The 17,549-nt window shown below is 40.8% G+C and overlaps 1 protein-coding gene across 1 annotated transcript; it reads right to left on the bottom strand.

Annotated features, from left to right (window-relative positions):
- Positions 1-1,248: 1,248 nt before the first annotated feature.
- Positions 1,249-15,256, bottom strand: LOC124265573 (probable methyltransferase-like protein 24). The gene is made up of 5 exons (XM_046700358.1): positions 15,124-15,256; positions 5,859-5,976; positions 5,459-5,530; positions 4,239-4,410; positions 1,249-1,630 (listed from the first exon to the last, which is right to left on the bottom strand). Exons 1-5 carry the CDS (start codon positions 15,254-15,256, stop codon positions 1,337-1,339), a joined length of 789 nt encoding a protein of 262 aa, XP_046556314.1. The 3' UTR covers positions 1,249-1,336.
- Between the last annotated feature and the right edge of the window lie 2,293 nt (positions 15,257-17,549).

Raw genomic sequence — 17,549 nt, 5'->3', positions numbered from 1 at the left:
ACTTTATCAGTAGTGGCTGTGTGTCCGTCCGGGTTTCCGCATAGAGGTCCGTCGATAGCGTCCCACAATTACACGGTGGCAGTAAGGTCCTGGTTCATGTTAGACTAAGGCTTAGTCTCTGAATATATATAATTTTGATAGTAACAAACAAGCCCATTTAAATTGAAAAGGAGTCCTAGGGAGACCAGAGATTCAGAACCTGAGGAAATCTAGACTTGCTTTATTTAGGGCTTTAGCACTGCAGAGAGGGCTTGGCAGTAGGGAAATTAATGTGGTTCAGGGACTGTGAGACAGACTAGGTTCGTGTGTGCAGGGTATGTTAGTGCTGTGGCAGTCCAGTGGACATCATATAAATTGCTAATCATAGGTTTGAGACCGCAAATATATTTTCCAACTGATTTGTACCAATGTGAAAGAGGCTTATGCATTAGACGTTTGAAGAGTTGACGCTATTAAGTGAACACCGAATAGTTGATCAGAAGGTACAATCTGTCCCTCTGTCTGCGCATTCTTGAACAAGCTCAGTCTTAATGATCATGACGATGATTTGGAGATTTTACGTGCTCGATCTTTCCGACATGATGCGAATTTCGAACACAAGCCCGCCGAGCTATTCAGTGTTGATAGACGTTGTAATGACTGAAAGCGAGGGCAAATTGAGTAGGGCGTTAAGGTTGCGTATTTAGCGGGGAGGAGGACATAGGGTAGTATTTTTCCTGTAAGTCCCAAGGGAGGTTACACTTTTTGGTGACTGTTGATTGGCTGACTCCAGGTAAATGAAATGACGCCGCATCACACGCGTAGGGATATCGGGATTCCCCACATATAGCGGGTTTCCCTATAGAGAAACTGCTGTTTTCATTTTAGCGTTTTCTAGATCGAAAACTGATATGGGTAATAAAAACAATAACCAACTCGTAAAGGGGAATGTCAGATTATCTTTCCCTCGTTATATTAATTGCGTAATTTCATTGCCAAGGCTCGACCGTCGCCGAAATACCTTAGTTGTGCGTGCGACGTTAAATAATGCAAATAACAACAAGCCAAGGCTTGAGAATAAGTAGTTATTCATATAGCTCGGGAAAGATAATATGTCATTCCCCGTCAGTCGTTAGTTATTGTCTAAACCTCATCAAAGACAGAAAATATTAATAGTTGTGACACCTTTTTATTGAACATCGTTTCTTGTTTCGTAATATAATAGAAAGTGAAACAATATTCAGTTATTAAAAGCAAAGAGTGTGAGTGTCGCGTGAAGTGACAGTGAGCAAACACGTATGAGAACAGGTATGCATTACATTATTTGACAGAGACATATTAGGAAGAGAGGTGACATTCAAATACCTTTATATAACATGTTAACATAGTTAACATCTGCCTGGAGATGGAACGTCTTCTCGGCGTAGTTTCTGCTTTTAAATTTTTCTCTGAACGTCCGTAATCCCTGCTTCTTCATGGCTATGACGCCTGCATAAAAGCCTATGTATTCAGATTTGTTTGGATATGTCGGAAATAGATGCCACTCCACAGCAAACTGTCTGACTTTGGAGAAAAGTCCAGATGCCGCAATGTCCTTCACCGCCGGCCATTCGCTTGTTTCTATGTCAATCTTCAGAATATCAAGGTGTCTCTAAAATAAATAACACAGAACGTTAGAGATAATCAGCCAAAGGCAAAACAGTGATGAACATATTTAGATGGATCACCGAATGATGTGGTGACACCAGGTATTCGCAAAATCAGTATCTTAGCAAGAGGCATTCGTATCATAATGGTTTCTGTTTTTGGCTATAAATACGGCCCATGCACCTCCACTGTTCTGTATGACTGATTGATGAAGCTCACCATCCTTCACGTCGTGATGATGTTTGGTTTATCGTCAATTTATTGAACTAAAATACATTTGGAGCGATGTCTCTGTATGTGTGCGTACACGTGTGCGTGCGCGAGTAAGTTTCTTGTACTAGCCCAGTGAATTAACATAACGTAGTGAACACAGACACTGTGTTTTGTTTCCGAGCTTTGTTATATCCTTGAACGTCGAACACCACACAGAACAGAAAGTTAATTTAAAGAACAATTAAACTTTGTTTTTTGTACTCTTTTAACTATTACATATGAAAGATTTGTGGTTAGTCTTATGCGGAACACCAAATTCATTCTTTAAATACTTGTTGTTAATTAATACTGAGCGATTAAAAGTTGCTAAAAAGTCGCCTGCTTGCCTCGCCCGCCAACGAAACCACAGAGAGGTTACGTAACTCTGTCGCCAGAACACTGCAGTGACGTCATATGAGGTACGATTTTCAGTTAGTTGTATAGAAAGTGTGTAGAAAGCTCGTCATGTTGATGATTTCTCGATGTCGTTTGACATAACGCGGATATCTCAGACAATACCATATACTTGAGTATGATAAAGTGAGTTCTTCACTATTTCATTGTTCTACAATAACAGCATCCCCATTGCTGACCGTCGGGAACTTACTGTCTTCAAAGCATTATTTCCGTTCGCCCGTGTTTGACGGCACGACACTTAGGTATGTAACAAGAATGTGTCCAAGTGTCTGACGATCGACACATCATTGTCTTACATTGTCCCCGTGTCTGCATCATTGTGCGATGCCTCACATTATAGTTTCCCCGTTTCTGACTGTCGGACTCAGAATTATTAATCTTACAATAATTATTTTGAAATCTGAGTCCTCGAATTTGACGACCGTTGGCGACCGTACTATTGTATACGCTTGTATCATCGTGTCTGGGAAAACAATGATGTGTAACATAGATATATAGCCTGATATTTAGATAAACCTAAAACTAAGCCCTGTTATGTTACGTGTCGCGCATCCATTCACAAAGTGTACAAGTTCTTTTAAAGGTCTTCTAGAACTTGGATACTGAGTTATTTCCCTTGAGGGAGTCTACCGGATGTTACCCTTTTTGGGTTTCTCACAAAGCTAATTATATACGAAGACTAAGTCATCAAAACTCCCCGCAATGGCAAAATACTCTTCACGAATATGTCAATTAGTTATGACTATGTCTAATGTTTTGGCGTGTATATGGCAGTGAGTGAGTGAGTGAGTTTAGTTTTATGACCCACTCGGCAATGTTCCAGCTATATGGCAGTGGTCTGTAAATAATAGAATCTTGACCAAATAATCATGTGAACAACATCATGAACATCGATCTACACAACTGGTATGTGTCAACCAAGTCAGTGACTATATTGCAAAGTGGAAGGAGAGTACTGAAAGGTTTTAAAGTTCTGCTCCGGAAAGGAGCAACAACACCAATTAATTTCAGTCGAAGTCAAACTTGTTGCCATGGAAACGCAAAAGATATCTTATTCAGAAATCCCAAACTACCAAAAGGCACAAGTTCACCACCAGACGTATCTATGTGCCAAGTTTGGTGAAGAAATATTGAAAGGTTTTTAAGTTCGCACGGACGGACGGACGGAGCGCATTTAAATACCCCCCGAAAAGCGCGTTGCGGGAGATAATAACGAATACAAGAACGTTACAAACTCGGATCTCATTCCTGAGAACGTCTGATAACTTACGAAACCTAAACACCAGTGAAGAAAAGAACATTTTACCAACCCTGGATCCATTACCGCAGTAGGGCGGCGGGGTAGCCTAGTGGTTAAAGCGTTCGCTCGTCACGCCGAAGCCGCGGGTTCGATTCCCCACATGGGTACAATGTGTGAAGCCCATTTCTGGTGTCCCCCGCCGTGATGTTGCTGGAATATTGGTAAAGCGGCGTAAAACCGCTCACTCACTCCATTACCGCAATCCCAAATTACCAGCCTTGGTTTGCCAATATTACTGAAGCGGCTGACTGGTCCAACGTGCTAGCAAACTGACAGTTTCAAGCAAGTCTTCTCAACATGGCGACAATTCTCAGTTTGCGAGATACATTCAGTATTGAAAAACTGAATGACACCAAAATCTGTATTGTGTAAGGATGCCTGCATGACCATAAGAGTCGCAGGAGTGGGAGACTGAGTGAGTGTAGTTTTACACCGTTTTACGCCGCCGCCATGGGCAATATTCCAGTAATATGACGGCAGGGGACACCAGACATGAACTTCACCCATTGCACCTGTGTGTGTCAGTCTCATCTTAATTGAATTGACATCCAGTTCCTCTTCCTGAATAACAGATATCTACCCTTGACCTATGTTTAATCATATTACTTTGTAAATGACAGTTGTAGATATAACGTGTACGTACTTTTGTATGTCCAAGCATCTCCATGATGGTTTTGAGGCGTCTGATCTTCCATGTTGTTGTCTTGTTAACGTATATGTCCTTAGTAGGAACGTACGTGTCGCTGTCTTTCCCAGAGAGGCCAAGGTCATGGAAGTGGACATTCTTGCTTCTATTGAATGACGCCTTCCCAATACTATAACACATGGTTTGAAATTGTAAATTGACTATAACATGTCATGGATACAGAACAGCAAGTCTGGATTATCTTCCCATACAAATTACTTTGGGCGTACACACCCGTGAGGATTCGGGCTGGAACTGATCTTTAAGAAACCAATGCTTATCGTAAGAGGCGACTAACGGGATCGGGTGGTGAGGCTCGCTGACTTAGCTGACACATGTCATCGTATCCCAATTGGGTAGATCGATATTCATGCTGTTGATCACTGGATTGTCTGGTCCAGACTCGATTATTTACAGACCGGCGCCATATAGCTGGAATATTGCTTAGTGCGGCTTAAAACTGAACTCACCCAGCTCACTTTGGGCGTACAAGTGTGCGAAGTGAAAATGAAATGAAGGGATCTGAGAAAATCAGCGAGGACACCAGGTGTCACGCCGCTGTACATTGCTGGGATTGTTCTACCAGCCAAATTAAATCACCGACAGTGATGAGGGAAGATGAAGAAGACTTCATTGTTTGTATGCACTTCGCCACAGCTGGAAGGATAACTTTAAGCACATCGTTAAGTCATTTAATTTAATTATGACGTATCATTGTTATCTTTCCATAGACACAATGGCTATTCCGTTTGGACGGAGCTCGTTCCAGGAATCACCTAGTTGTGTCTTCAACCCTAGTCGGAACGGTAGGGTAGACTATTGGTTAAAGCGTCCGCTCGTCCGCTGAAGACCCGGTTTGATTCCACACATGGGTACAATGTGTGAAGCCCATTAATGGTGTCCTCCAGATTGCTTGAATAGAGCTAAAATCTGCGTAAAACCACTCTCACACACTCAACTTTAGTCCAATATAAGACTAATATGGATTTAAACTTTTCTTCTTGTTCTGGAATATTATGTGTAGTAAGACATCGTAATATAAATAAAGGCGTTTTAAACAACTGGTGATATATTTGCATTTCAATATCTCTAATCATGTATAATTCAACAAGCATCTGCCGAATCTCTGTGTCATCTATGTAAAATGGTTTCACTGCGTAATTCTGTTGAGTTCTTACCTTGGATCAAAAGAATGAACTTCACAGCCAACGTTTCCCATTGCATCATCAAACGACCAGTCTTTCCAAATCCTTCAATGATATAAAAAACACATCATAGACCACTGAGACACAACGATGCAGTTCATCACATCAAACACCATATGTTCTCCGGGCCGACCTTTTCTTGCTTATCCCGTCAAACCCGACCGACCGGCAGGAGGAGACTATCTGTTGGAGATCGATCACCACCCTACTGGTCGACGCTGGCATCTAGCATCTATCCATGTTTGACACGGCAAGATTACAGTGTCAACCACCATGAGCAATGTTTACAAGGCAGATATTTGCAGATTTACTGGACCTTAGGGTACAGATGCAAAAACATGGAATTTGGAATGTATGTGTTCTTTGTACTGACCCAAAGGAGTAGACAAGACACGGTGGCTTGACGTTAAAGGTTCCATCGTTACAAATGTGCCAGCTGCCCTTCCTCTCAATCTTACTGCATGTGTACTCCGGGGGGTTTCTCCCAGTCCCTGTAAAAAGCACACAATATGGTTATTAATGCCTCCACACACACACACGCACGCACGCACGCACACATCAGCTATATTGTAATGTATCCACGCAAAGCAATTAACTATAATCGTTGGATTCTAATTAATAATTGAACAATGTTTTTTTTTGTTTTCAACCCGGATTATTATATTTCTCGTTTTATTAGAAGATTAGTGAGTTTGGTTTTACGCCGCTTTAAGCAATACTCCAGCAATATCACGACAGGAGACACCAGAAATGGGCTTCACACATTATATCCATGTGGGGAATCGAACAGGGGTCTTCGGCGTGACGAGCGAACGCTTTCACCACTTGGCTACTGCACCGTCCCAATAGATTAGTGTTCATAAGATTGCGAGTTTCAAGTTAAGGCTGACTGGCTGAGTATGGTTTTACGCCGCTTTTTAGCAATATTCCAGCAATATCACGGCGGGGGACACCAGAAATGGGCTTCACAAGTTGTACCCATGTGGGGAATCGAACCCGGGCCGTCGGCGTGACGAGCGAACGCTTTAACCACTAGGCTACCCCACCGCCCCTCAAGTTAAGGCCCTATCGATCAATATGGAGTCTTATACAAAAGAGAACCGATGTACAACATGCGCAGCAATGAGTACTACATATCAACAACTGCAAGTGAATATGTGTATATGCTTGGTAAAACGAGCAATTATTCATTTTCGTTTGTCTCACAAACTCAAAATTTTGTCCTCACTCCTAAACGTTCCAGACTGGCTAGCAACTGTATGTGAAGGATAATATATTAAACTGAACGCTGCTATTGTTATCGTATGACAATACACGTCTGAGGGCCACATTTGCAACAAGGGTTACCTACCACTTCAAAAGGGAAGAGGCCTGCCACCATTCTGTAATCTTTAAAGGATCCTTGTCATCATTTGGGTGCATATGACTCTCATGCATGTGTGAAGACACTAGAAAATAAGTTATTGAACAGGTTTACTTTTATGATTTCATACTTTTAACGAGACAAACTTGTGCTTCTAACTAACTTGTGCTACGACGCAGTAAAGATGGAAATAGTTTTATTGGTATCGATTGACAATGGCAGCAACTGACTGAAGCTTTAGTAAAATAGTCTGGGGAGAACTGTCATGGTCAGATGTTATCGTACGCCACGACAGCAACAGCCAGTCTCTTTGGTTATCCGTCTTTTTGTAAACTTGAGTCTGACAGGTTCCATGGTTCAGGCGACACAAAGGCGAGTCAAGGACTTCTACCAGCGGATCTGCAATTGTACCTTACTCAACGCTTAGTGCGGATCGGAACCCTGTCTGAAAACACAATATTCCTTCCAGCTCTTAATATTCGTGGATCATAAAGGATCACAAGACATTCCACATGGTATCATATCAGCGCACTAGCTGAATATAGGGCTCGTTACTTGGATGCCACATATTTCACTCATTATAGAACACATCTCTACGTTGTGTCACGCCCGATCTGCATACCAAGTATATGTGAACATGGAGATCATGTGTCATTTGATAATTTGCGTTTTTTAGCACCACTTTCGCACAGAAGGTCATCTCGACAACATCCACAATAGCGCAGTGAAACAGCACTTAGCCCTCATTATCAACACAGAAAACATCTTGTCAACCAACTCCACTTACACAATACATCTTTCTCTATTGAGCAAGATGTAATTTCTACATATGGCAAATCCTGATCAAATCTAATACTGTCACGTTTCGTGATACGGCAAGACGTACTGGCAAACAAGGATAAGTTGAGCACCAACCTGACAATTGACACGTATGAGCACTTGCCATTGTTAGAGAAGGTGCCTCAGGTTGTCCGCGATCAAGCGTAGTGTGACTTGCTACACCGACGTGAGAGTCTTATGAGCAAGGCGTGTGCAGCTACGCGCGGAATCAAGTTCATTGTCATGCAATGTACGTGCACTAGCCTACATCTGCTCTACCTTTCAAAACCAAATGGGTTTGCTCACTGCCGTGCACACCCTACTTCTGGTAAACGCGTTCTCTGCGCCGATCCAACTTATCCTTGTTTGCCAGTAGAATTGTAAATAAAAAGAACACGATGGCAAGGTATTGGCATGCATGACGTAGAGATGTCCAGTTGCAACATGGGTGCTAACTTTAACATTAACCACGACATCGTTAGTCGATTTGTTAGGAAACACGTGGACACCGGTAATGTTAAGGATCGTCCAAGATCGAGGAAAACTAATGGCCACCATGATCGAGTCATGATTCGTTTACCAAGATGCAGTTCCATGCGGAGGTTGTTGGTGTGATTAAAGTCGCTATCTTCTTCGCATTACCGACGGGCGTTGCAACAAGCCATGTCACCTGAAGATTTTCATGCATCTGAATCCTTTCGTTTTAGCTCAGTGTGAGGTTTCGGTAACTGTATGTTAGATCCCATGTCCTGGGACACTCAGTGGTCAGCGTTATCAACAGGAAGCACTGGATACCTCGCACTGCCACATTTCCATAACTGTCCCCTTGCCAGTCGTCCAATATTCATGGATGACCTCACCGTTCTGGGGCCGTCATCGCCCAATTGCACAACAACGTCATCGAAGACTGTCTTGGACGCCAAGATGCTGAGACTTTGATGTTTGATTGCCAGTATGAAGAGGAGATTGGCCGATGTTATCAGTTCTGCCAGATGTTATTACCCAGAAAATGTAACCCCAAATATAACTTGAAAACGGAAACGCATAGATGATATTGAAATATGAAATGTAATATATTTTTAAAAAAATTAGTGTTCGTCATAATTTCGCCGTAATAATGGTTTGTGTAAAGGGAACAAATGCTCACTGTAAAAACGCATCTTCGGAAACTTTAATGCATGATTTCTCTCGAAATTGTCAACTTGTATGGAGAAAAATTGGTTCGCATTATGCATGTGCAGTTTTGCTCTTAGGAGATCAATGTCACTTTCCAGCTTAATGAAACTTAAGAATATCGTAATGCCGCGGCTCACTGCTGTAAATCGGAACATTGCCATTGACGTCTGGGGGTGGGGAGCCTCAATCTGCCGTTGTACGTCACCTCCATGTTCACCAGTCGTTTATGGGACCGATATGAACAAACAGTTCTACGCAACATCCGTCTCGAAGTGGGAGAACTCGGATTACAACTGAAAGACAAGATAGGTACATCCGGGTACTTCATTTGCGGAATCGAACTGTCACAGCAGCTGCAACTGCAAGTGCAAGCCCAGTGCCTGGTTTGAAGAAAGTGTCTCCGCAAAACATTCGTAATCCTTCACGAGAAGCTGGACTTAAAACCAGAAGCACTGTACTGCGATGACTTCATCGACTTCGACGGGTCAATGGTGCAATAACGTTCGATTCTGTAATCTACAAAACTGGCAACGTGTATAGTTCAATGACGAATCACACTTTCTGCATCAGTGCCGTGACGGAAGAGTCTATCGAAGTCGAAATGAACGTTTTGCCCAGAATTGTGTCGCCCAAGTTGACCGATATGGTAGTGAGGGTGACATGGTGTGGGGAGACATATGCCTTAAGGATTCACATGGTTCCGATCACTGACCGCCAGAGGGAGTTGTTCTAGCAAGATTATGCCAGGCCTCACACAACACATTCCACAATTCGGTTCCTTCAGAGTGAGAACAGTACAGTGCGTCCATGGCCTTCGAAATCGCACGACCTCAACCCCATCCAGCATATGTGGGATGACCTCGGCCGACGCGTACGTGAACGTCAACCCGCATCCCAAACGTTACATCAACTGTCGCAGGCATCGCAAGAGGAATGGGCCAGCATTCAACAATGTCGTATTCAAAGACTTATTCAGTCCATGCCGAGACCGTGCAGAGAACTTTGACCACTTATGATGTTGAAGTCAACGCCCAATTGGGACCGGACGTCTTCTTTTATTGAAGTTGAGCATTATAACCTATACATGTTAACATACATTGGATCTTCTATACAGTGAAATGTGGCTGCAAATGATCCAGGATTACATGTGTTATCGCACGTTAAATTTAGCAGATTAAATTCGTGAAAACACACCTATGCGTTTCTTTTTTTGAGAATATAATTAACAAACAAAGCCACATCAAAGTTTAGAAAATTGTGTGTGTGTGTGTGTGTGTGTGTGGCGGGGAAGGGGGGGCACTACACTTCAATACACATCGCTAGTTGAGGAACGTAAAGGTTCTTGACACATTCATTCCTACCTTACCGTCCAAATGACTGACTGACTGACTGAGTTTGGTTTTACGCCGCTTTTAGCAATATTCCAGCAATATCACGGAGGGGGACGCCAGAAATGGGATTCACTCATTGTACCCATGTGGGGATTCGAACCCGGGTCTTCGGCGTGACGAGCCAACGCTTTAACCACTAGGCCACCCTCACCGCCCCCCAGATGAAGCATTATCACTTTATATAATGCCTAATAATAATGCCTATGGGTTTTCTATCAGTCTAAATCAAACATTCCTTCTATTCATAATGTCTATGAAGTAAAATTTTCAACCCCGTAAAATATTGCTACAATGCGTATTAACTATTGGCAGCCTCTTCAGTTCAGTAATTCATTATATTGTCAGTAGATTAAATATGAGTAGAGTTTATCATGTATACTGGGCTGTAAAATTGATCTTCAGTAATGCTTGTCGTAAGAGGCGACTAACGGGATCGGGTGGTCAGGCTCGCTGACTTGGATGACACATGTCATCGTATCCCATTTGTGTAGTTCGATGCTCCTGCTGTTGTTCACTGGATTGTCTGGTCCAGACTCAATTTTTTATACAGACCGCTGCCGTGTAGCTGGAATATTGCGTAGTGTGGCGTAAAACTATACTCACTGGCTCACTCGTTGTACTGAGGGGGAGACTGTACTTGACAATAAGAACTGACAACGCAACCGTCACAGTGTTTTCTGGGACGGTCGGGTAGCCTAGTGGTCAAAGCGTTCGCTCGTCACTCCGAAGACCTGGTGTCCCCCTCCGTGAAATTGCTTGAATATTGCTAAAAGCGGCGTAAAATTAAATTCACTCAATCACTCACACAGTGTTTTCTTGACACAGATATCAAAACCGGAATCTCTCACTAGGATTTGGCGCTTCAGAATAAATCAGTAGTTGAAATTCGAGTGAGTGAGTTAAAGTTTTACGTCACATCGGCAATATTTCAGCCACATCGTGACGACAAAAAGTTATATACTAAGAATAAATATATTTATACATTTGTAAAAACATGTCAGCGAAAGACAGTATAACGACTAGATTATCACAAATTAATTAAAACTAGTTTGAGTTCAGTGTAAAATGCTAAATCATTTCAAAACAACACAATATAAAATCGGGCTGTAGATCGCCAGCAACTGAAGGTAGATCACCATGCTAGGGACCATGGGGACTTACATTACATTTAGCAATTTTTAATCGCAACATACCTAATTTGTCCATTCAAAGGTGATCTCTAAAACGGCGTTCACTACGATTTTGGCATTCTGTTGAGAGGTGAGTTGAGGTGAGGTGAAATTGGGTTTAACGTCGTGCTTGAGAATATTTCGCTCATATGACGACGTGCATGCGTGTGTATGTGTATGTGCGGCTGCTTGTACTAGCACAGACTGAAGCTGGTTTGATAGTGCTAGCCCACTGAGATACCATGCCGCAGTGAAGCATGAATACCCCACTCAGACACATTATACTGACTCCGAGCAGACCAGTCCTTGTTGTACCCATTAATGCCGAGCGCCAGGCAGGGACCAACGAGTACCATATTTTAACGTCTTTTGGTTTGACGCGGTCGGGTTCTGTTGAGAGACGAGCCGTTAGTCTACTGCATATGATAAATACACACACATATACTTCATGGTTGCATGTACAGTGTTATGCAAATCAAAAGACAATGGCAGATACATATTCATTTTTTTATAAATTGAGGAATCAAAAGTCCTCCCCATGAATGTAGACCTTTTCTCCAGTTTCATGTGAACAATGAGAAATACATCCACCTCCTTATTCCTACGAAGCTTGTGATAGAAGTGCAGAAATACTTCATACTCTTTGTACACAATGCTCCAGGGCCCACTTGCACAAAGCGATCATAGCGCTACAACCTTCGTAAGTCAATGTTAAAGTATGGCAGTTACGAGCACTTCAATTTTTGACAAATATCACCTCATATTTCAAATATATTTTTTATCTTTAAAAACATCCGAATGACTAGTTTACAGCGTTGTGGACAATAGAGGGCTTTTTCATAAATGTCATCAGTGTTACTACTTCCACGGAAGGGATGTACGTGATATGGTAATTACATTGAAAGCATAAAAACAACGCTTTACCATATTCAATTTATACTATTGTGTTTACAGTCAGTTGACGTTAATGGAAAGGTGGATACCATTTCTCGGTCCATATGGTCTCTTTGTATCAATCGCATAATTATGTTGTTTAAAAACAGGAAAACACAAAGGAATCATGCACGACCGATGAAACACCTGCATAATTATATATATCATCCACAGTTTGAACCGAATTCAGTAAAATATCATTATGACCTACTAATGTGTCAAAACAGTGTTTATATTTCAAAAATCATACATTTTAACAATACACTACAGATGTCGTTGGTGAAACGAAACCATAAGGTCGTGTATGGCTCAAAATTATAATCTTCTGTAAGAATAATTCTGAATAGTAAACTTTTCTCACGGAAAACACCATAACAATTCACGAAAGATAACTAAAAAATCCTAAGAAAGGGACGTCATTTACAGAGATAGGGAAGGGACAAAACAGCATCACGAATACTCTACATGTACATCGGGGATGCTACTGTAGTGGGTTTAAATTTCATTCTTGATCAGATCTTGATTTCAGTAAATATGTATAATGAATCAGGGTAGATTTCAGTCAATATATCCTGAAAATTTCAGTAAATATACATAATTTCTGACGGAATCAGTAAATATGCATATTTACCGATCATACATATTTATAGTAACATATACTGACGTACATAAGAAAGTACACACCTAGTGTTTTGGGACTATTCCCATTAAAACTATAAATATTTTGCTAGCAATGTTGTAATTGGGTACAGTATCTGTGGTGTTTTGGAAACACTCGCACAATGTTTGTGACAAGGCAGAATCAAATCACTTTTTAGATATTAATGCTGTTTTAAAGAAAATATTTTACCAAAGAATCAGGTGTGTACTTTCTTTTGAACGTCAGTTTAGACAGACCGTCGTCATATAGTGGCGACGTTAAACAACAAACAAAGAAACAAAAATCCAACTAGTTCACCGTGTGACGGATTTCAGTATATGAAGGTGTCGTTTTGAACATGTACAGTGTTTCGTTTATATGACGATTAAGCACATAAGGCGTACACAACAACACAGCAAGCGAGTGCATATGAATGGATCACTGAAAAGTTGCTGAAGTTATGAACCCAAAGACTCCTATGAAAAGCAGTTTCTTTGCTTACACTGCTCTATTTTCATAGTTTACTGCAATGATTTCGATTAGTAATATTTAAGGTGCCCAACGGTTTGGAATCAATTACATGTGTAGGTCTACGTTTACTTTTCGGAAATTAAAGCAAGTGAACACGTCAGACACTAACGGCGCTTCTTTACATTCAAACCACACACGCCAATTCTGACATAAAGTATTAATTCGCTGAATTAGACATCTATTTAAAACATGAACATTAGAACGTTCATGAAAACCTGTCTAGTCCGTAAACAGTCAACAACTAGCACTGCCGATGTAGCTTGTGAAACAAAATATTCCTTTCAAAGTGCAAGGAAGATCACATCGTCTCTCTTCCTCAACTAGGGACCAGGAAATTATTCTCACTTCAAAAAGTTAGACCATCTGAGCCTACATTTGTATGGATATGATTACTTTCGCGTGTCTGCTAGTTGGGCTTGTAAACGCGAAACAGTTACTTGAATCAAGGTCATTAACATAGAATGTCACTCAGTACAACCAGAAATTATTGAGAATTTAAAGATTGTAATTTTTTTTTTAAATTTCACTCATTTCACACGTATTAAATGTGAATATTGGCAGAACATAATTCCAGATTCAAAGACAGGTGAACAGTTAGTATTTTGTCAAGTCACCATGGGCAGCAATGCAGGCTTCAATGCGGCGGGGCATACCGCAGATCAAAGAAGTTAGAAAGTCGTGGTCCATGCTGTCCCAATATCGGACCACCTCTTCTTTCATTTCAGCAATATTTGTCAGAGTTTTCTTATAGACACTTTCCTTCATAAGTCTCCAATCATTTTCTATTGGATTTAGGTCAGGGCTAAAGCTTGTCATATATTGGGTCCGAAACCAGGCCTGTGAATGCTTTGAACGATGTTTTGGGTTGTTGTCCTGCTGGGAAATCCAAAAATGTCTATAGAGACATTTGAGAAAATCACATTGTCCCAGTTAAAATTTCTATGCTGTAAGCACCAGTTCAACCTTCGCTCCTTTTGTTCAGGCTTTCATGATCGGTGATGGAATTCCTCGACTTTTCTGCCAACCCATTGCATGGAGCTTAGTTCTAATTGTCTCCTTACAGACAGCCACAGTTTCTCTATCAATCATATCCAGCCTTAAGTTTTCTAAACTCCTTCGTTTGTGTTTAGAAACAAGAATACCAAGCCGCCTCCTGTCACCGACAGTCAATTTTCTGGGCCTATCTGCGCCTCCCTGGTGCTCAATGCCATATCCATTTGCAATATTTTTCAAAACACGATAAACAGTGGACAAAGGGATGCCTGTTCTACTTGAAATCACTTTAGCTGATCTGATGTCCTTGTTATAATACTCTAAAATCAACTTCCTCTTCTCTAAATCATCGATACTGAGGATCACTGGAAATGTCGTCTGCTATCAAGTAAACAAAGGGGGATAACTCTTCACAAACTAATGAAAAAGGATTAACAGAGTTGTCTCTCTTGAATGAAACCAAGCACTTGATAGCTGGTCAAGGTTGTTTATGCTAGAAATCCAATTAAATATATTCCTAAAATTCTCAATAATTTCTGGTCATACTATATGTGAATTGTTCAAACAGGCCTTAGGGCAGTTAAGACAGCCTACAATTACAGGTATGGTTATTTTAGTGTTACCTTCACTTGAAATCATCCGCATGATGGTGTTCTTTGTGTATCCGATCTGATCCCGGGAAGTATATAGAACTACAACAGCAAGTAATGCGGCACCAGCAAGAGCTGTGACCACCGCCCTAGATCCCACAGCCATTTTACCGGTGTGAGATTATCTTTGTCCTTATGTCGCTCTGTACTACGCGCCTCTCTGGTGTGCAGCGTGAGCATGGAATAGCCGACCCCAGCACACGAAGTAAGACCGATTCGTTAATGAGAGCTAACATCTGACTGCCACAAAACAATAAATGCATTCTTATTTATGTTAGGCTGTCAAGGTTCGCTCAAATTTAACTTTGAAACGTATATTCGTCGTATATTGCCCCATATACAAGCACCTTTCACGTCTATGTTTTAGACCGGATTCGCAGACATGCATGAATACAACTTTATATATTTCAGTTAATTTATGTTTCATTGAAGTGTAAACGCACGAAGTAGGAAACACTTCTTCGGCGTTCGATGTTATAATGCATCCTCCGTTACCGGATCAAGATCAGTGGCGATATCGTTGACGAAAACTGATAATAAATTCAATATGGAAATTATGTAGCAGTCACTTGCTTAATCTATTTTGACATAACATAGAATCAACGTAAACATATTTTTCTTGCTGATTTTTTATTCGGAAAGCAGAGGATGTTTTGATCTTGTTCGACTGAATATTTGTTTCTATGTGTTAAAACGCGAGTGTTGGGGAATTAGCTCGCTTGGCAAGAGGTATGACTATACCAACCCACACACAACACAACACCTGAGTAAAATAATAAACAAGGAGTTTATTACACAGCAGTCACAGGATGATTTCACATAATCAATCAATAATGGTATGGTTTATAATTAATTATTAGAACATGTTAACAATGTAATCATCTATCAAAGTACATAAACATCATACTTGGATTCGTTACACATACTACATTATTCATGATACACATTCAAAAGTATACAACGTAATGTGATTGTTCAATACTCTACACACCAACCCAGTGGGCGTTCATACCGCACAAAACAGCATATTGCTCATAACGCAATGTACTAGTTAGGATACACACTCTATACAATCCAGACATCACCCCAGTGGGCGTTCATACAATGTGCATTCTACAACTGTCACTAAACAACATCGTGTTTGCACGTAATGCAATAGTTAGGATACCCGACACACTCTATACAATCTAGACATCGATTCACCCCAGTGGGTGTTCATACAATGTGCATTCTACAACAGTCAATAAATAACATCGTGTTTGCACGTAATGCAATAGTTAGGATACCCGACACACTCTATACAATCTACAATAGCCACTAAACAACGTAGAGTTGATCATTATCAAATAAACAATCCTAAACAGTAATACAGAGTAATTGTGAGATATATTACACGACGCCACGTTCCACATAGACCTAACGGTTGCGCCGAGAGTTGGACATATAGTAAGGTTTCTACAATAGATTACAGTTAATATAGAATAGCAACGGTAAAGATTTGTCAAAGTAGAAGAAAGTAAAGTTTCTTACCTGAGTAAAATAAACAAGGAGTTTATTACACAGCAGTCACAGGATGATTTGTGACTGTGTGTCGTCCCTGTTTTATACCTGTTCCAGTTATCATAGATAATCCCATTTACTGATAAAGATGACGATAAAGTTGTTGTGAACTTCAGTTGCTATATTTAAATCCTATTGCCTAACTCGACTGACGATACGGTGCCAACTGCGCACTTAAGCTACTCTATCTTGACCGGATTATATGATAATTTTCATAAACGTATTGAAGACATCGGTGTTGATGGGTGAGGTTCACATTGAATTTGATTAGCTTATTGCTATCTGCAGACCCAGACCAGATACTGGTTTCGGATGTTCGTTATCAATGTGACCCTTGGCAGCTTGAAGATTGTGAACCGTGGTCAGTTAATCTGTACATGTCCAGTTTTAAATAATATATACTGTCATAATTTGGTAAAAGTTTTACCGTGTTAATATATGCTTGTAAATTATTTTTGTATGGATTAACACCTATTTCTGTGATTTACGTAAGTAGTGAGTGGAGCCCATCATCGCTAAATCCATCTTAAAGACATATGTGTAATTTCCGAGAGCAAAATCGCCGTAATTTATCGATGCATCGGTGTAGTTTGTTTGGTGACCGCCATGTTGGTGGGCAGACGAAAATAGTGCATTAACGTAAACCATGTATAATTGCTTACGGAAAATCAGACACCTGCAGCATAACGTGATACCTCTGAAGTACTTTAATTAACCAATCACAATCCAGTATTTACTGAACTCATGGTAGAATGTGTAATATTAAATTGAGATCAAATGGGCTGCGTTCGATGAATCTCGAAAAAGCACCAGGCCTTATTCTCAATGGCATAAATCAT

The sequence above is a fragment of the Haliotis rubra genome, unplaced genomic scaffold (assembly GCF_003918875.1).
Source record: "Haliotis rubra isolate DU_JTF1 unplaced genomic scaffold, ASM391887v1 Scf985, whole genome shotgun sequence".
NCBI lineage: Eukaryota > Metazoa > Mollusca > Gastropoda > Lepetellida > Haliotidae > Haliotis > Haliotis rubra.
Note: the sequence above shows the minus strand (reverse complement) of the source record. Positions and strands in the feature narration are given on the sequence as shown.